The sequence below is a fragment of the Otolemur garnettii genome, unplaced genomic scaffold, assembly GCF_000181295.1.
Source record: "Otolemur garnettii isolate 467f Iridium unplaced genomic scaffold, OtoGar3 scaffold00043, whole genome shotgun sequence".
In the NCBI taxonomy this organism is placed as follows: domain Eukaryota; kingdom Metazoa; phylum Chordata; class Mammalia; order Primates; family Galagidae; genus Otolemur; species Otolemur garnettii.
The window spans coordinates 10,807,757-10,810,520 of record NW_003852438.1 but is presented as its reverse complement, the minus strand read 5'-3'; the positions used below and the strand labels follow the sequence as shown (position 1 = coordinate 10,810,520).

At 46.9% G+C, this 2,764-nt stretch overlaps 1 protein-coding gene across 4 annotated transcripts in view; it reads left to right on the top strand.

Moving 5' to 3' along the window:
- The window catches only part of PAN2 (PAN2 poly(A) specific ribonuclease subunit), a 25,098-nt gene that overhangs the window by 9,131 nt on the left and 13,203 nt on the right, over positions 1-2,764 (top strand). For all 4 annotated transcript variants that reach the window (XR_002773577.1, XM_012805578.1, XM_023513562.1 and 1 more), the window contains exons 3-6: positions 230-399; positions 504-624; positions 785-862; positions 1,260-1,527. Coding sequence is in view for 3 of the 4 variants with exons in the window: in XM_012805578.1 (XP_012661032.1) it covers positions 230-399; positions 504-624; positions 785-862; positions 1,260-1,527 (637 nt within the window). In the remaining variant the exon portion in view is untranslated. The remainder of the gene's footprint in view (positions 1-229; positions 400-503; positions 625-784; positions 863-1,259; positions 1,528-2,764) is intronic.

Here is a 2,764-nt window from a genome sequence, read left to right as displayed (position 1 = left end):
AAAAAAAAAAAATGAGGTTGAGTTTACAAAAATACTTTGTAAACAGACACAAAACACAATCTTATTATCACTAAGATTGAATGGTTCCTAGCTTTATGCCTCAGTTGCTCCTAGTCATAAAGGCCAAGCAAGAAAAGAGAAAAGCTGAGCCATGTCTGGTCCCTGACCTGGATGTGGAATGGCCATGCCCTTCCATTCAGGGTGTCTCTGTCATCTTTGTCCTCTACAGGGCCATGCCACTTCTTTTTTTGGCCCAGCCTTGGAGCGATACTCATCCTTTCAGGTCAATGGCAGTGATGACATTCGGCAGATCCAGAGCATGGAGAATGGTATCCTTTTTCTCACCAAGAACAACCTCAAGTACACGGCCCGTGGGGGCCTCATTGTATTTGATTACTTGTAAGTGGCTTCTATGCTTTGAGCTGGGAGAAGGGGTACTTCATAGGCTAAGGGATTGGCAGATTGTGAGACCCTGGCGCTTTAGCTTTTCCTCTCCTCAACAGGCTGGATGAGAGTGAGGATATGCACAGTCTTCTACTGACCGACAGCAGTATGCTACTCATTGGTGGGCTGCAGAACCACATATTGGAGATTGATCTTAACACTGTTCAGGAAACTCAGAAGGTACAATCCTGGGGCAGGAACCCTATCCAGGGCCTGAGGTTATTGGGGGATCAGGGTGTACTTGGGCTGGTGATGCGCCTGAATTGTTTATGTGACCTTTTCTGCTCCTTTGGTCTGTGGAAAAAATTTTCTCACTGGTTTTTCCTACTTGCCTCTTCAGTATGCAGTTGAGACACCTGGAGTCACCATCATGAGACAGACAAATCGCTTCTTTTTCTGTGGCCACACATCTGGCAAGGTGCCCAAGTTCCATTTCTTCTCTCACCACAGGACCCTGTTTCACTAGATATCTGATTGGGCTGTGCTCTCCCTCAACTCTTAGGGTATAGTTGGATTGGAGATGAGGGATGAAAAGAGTAAATTTACTTCCTATTCAGCCATGTTATTCTGTGAGATTGTATTGCAGTCTGATGTTTTCTATTCTGATGGGGTCCCTTGGAGGCAAAAGGGTAAAAAAGAGTTCTCTTTCTGGTTCCATCTAGCTCTTGGCTTCTCTGTTTCCCTTTTCTGGACTGTAATTATCCATATCCAACCTAGAGCCTTAGTTCCTTTGGTGAGGACCTCACAGGATTAGGCAGGTAGGAGGTACTCTTCTTGATAACCGAATTAGCAGATAACTGAGTTGTCTTCTTCAGATTTCCCTGCGAGACCTCCGTACTTTTAAGGTGGAGCATGAGTTTGATGCCTTCTCAGGGAGTCTGTCAGATTTTGACGTGCATGGCAACCTGCTAGCTGCCTGTGGCTTCTCCAGCCGCCTCACCGGCCTGGCCTGTGACCGTTTCCTCAAGGTTTATGATTTGCGCATGATGCGTGCCATCACGCCACTCCAAGTACATGTGGATCCTGCCTTCTTGCGCTTCATTCCTACATACACTTCTCGTCTTGCTATCATCTCTCAGTCAGGTATGGACCTATAGGATTGGGTAGGAGGAATGGATGAGAAAAGGGGAACTAGTCACAAAAGGTGTACTTTTCTAGAAACCTCTTTGTTGGGAAAAGATACAGCCTTTCATTGGGGTCCCAGGATTTCTTTTCTTTCTTTTTTTTTTTGAGACAGAGTCTCATGCTGTTGTTCTTGGTAGAGTGCCCTGGCATCATACCTTACAGCAACCTCAAACTCCTGGGCTCAAGTGATCCTCATTTCCTTTTTTTTTTTTTTTTTTGAGACAAGGTCTCACTTTGTCACCCTCAGTAGAGTGCAGTGTCATCATAGCTCACAGCAACCTCCAAATCTTGGGCTCAAGGGATTCTCTTCCCTCAGCCTCCCAAGTAGCTGGGACTATAGGCACCTGTCACAATGCCCAGCCATTATAATTTTTTTTTTTTGAGACAGAGTCTCAAGCTGTTGCCTGTGGTAGAGTGCTATGGCATCACAGCTCACAGCAATCTTAAACTCTTGTACTTAAGCAATTCTCTTGCCTTGTCCTCCCAAGTAGCTGGGATTATAGGTGCCCATCACAATGCCCAGCTATTTTTTGGTTACAGTTGTCATTGTTGTTTTAGCTGGCCCAGGCCGGGTTTGTACCTTCCCAGCCTTGGTGTATGTGGCCAGCACCCTACACACTGAGTTATGGGCACTGCCTGCCTGGCTATTTTTACAGATGAGAGTCTCGCTCTTGCTCAGGTTGGTCTCAAACTTGTGAGCTCAGGGCATTTCACCTGCCTGGGCCTCCCAGAGTGCCAGGATTATAGGTGTGAGCCATCACGCCCAGCCCATCAAGCAATCCTCTTGCCTCAGCCTCCTGTAGCTGATACAACCGGTATGCACCACAATGCCTGGCTAATTTCATTATTTTTTTAGTGGAGATGGGGTCTCATTCTTGCTCAGGCTGATCTTGAATTCCTGAGTTCAAGTGATATACCCACCTTGGCCTACCAAAGTGCTGTGATTACAGGTGTGAGCCACTATGCCTAGCTGGGGTCCCAGGACTTCACATCAGTTTGATCAGAGATTAGGGCTTTTATTTTGTCCTTCAGTGTGAAGAATGTGGAAAAAGATAAAGATGGAATAAGCAAAGTATCATGCCTGTAATCCTAGCACTCTGGGCTCGGCGCCTGTGGCTCAAGCGGCTAAGGCGCCAGCCACATACACCTAAGCTGGCGGGTTCGAATCCCCAGCCCGGGCCCGCCAAACAACAAT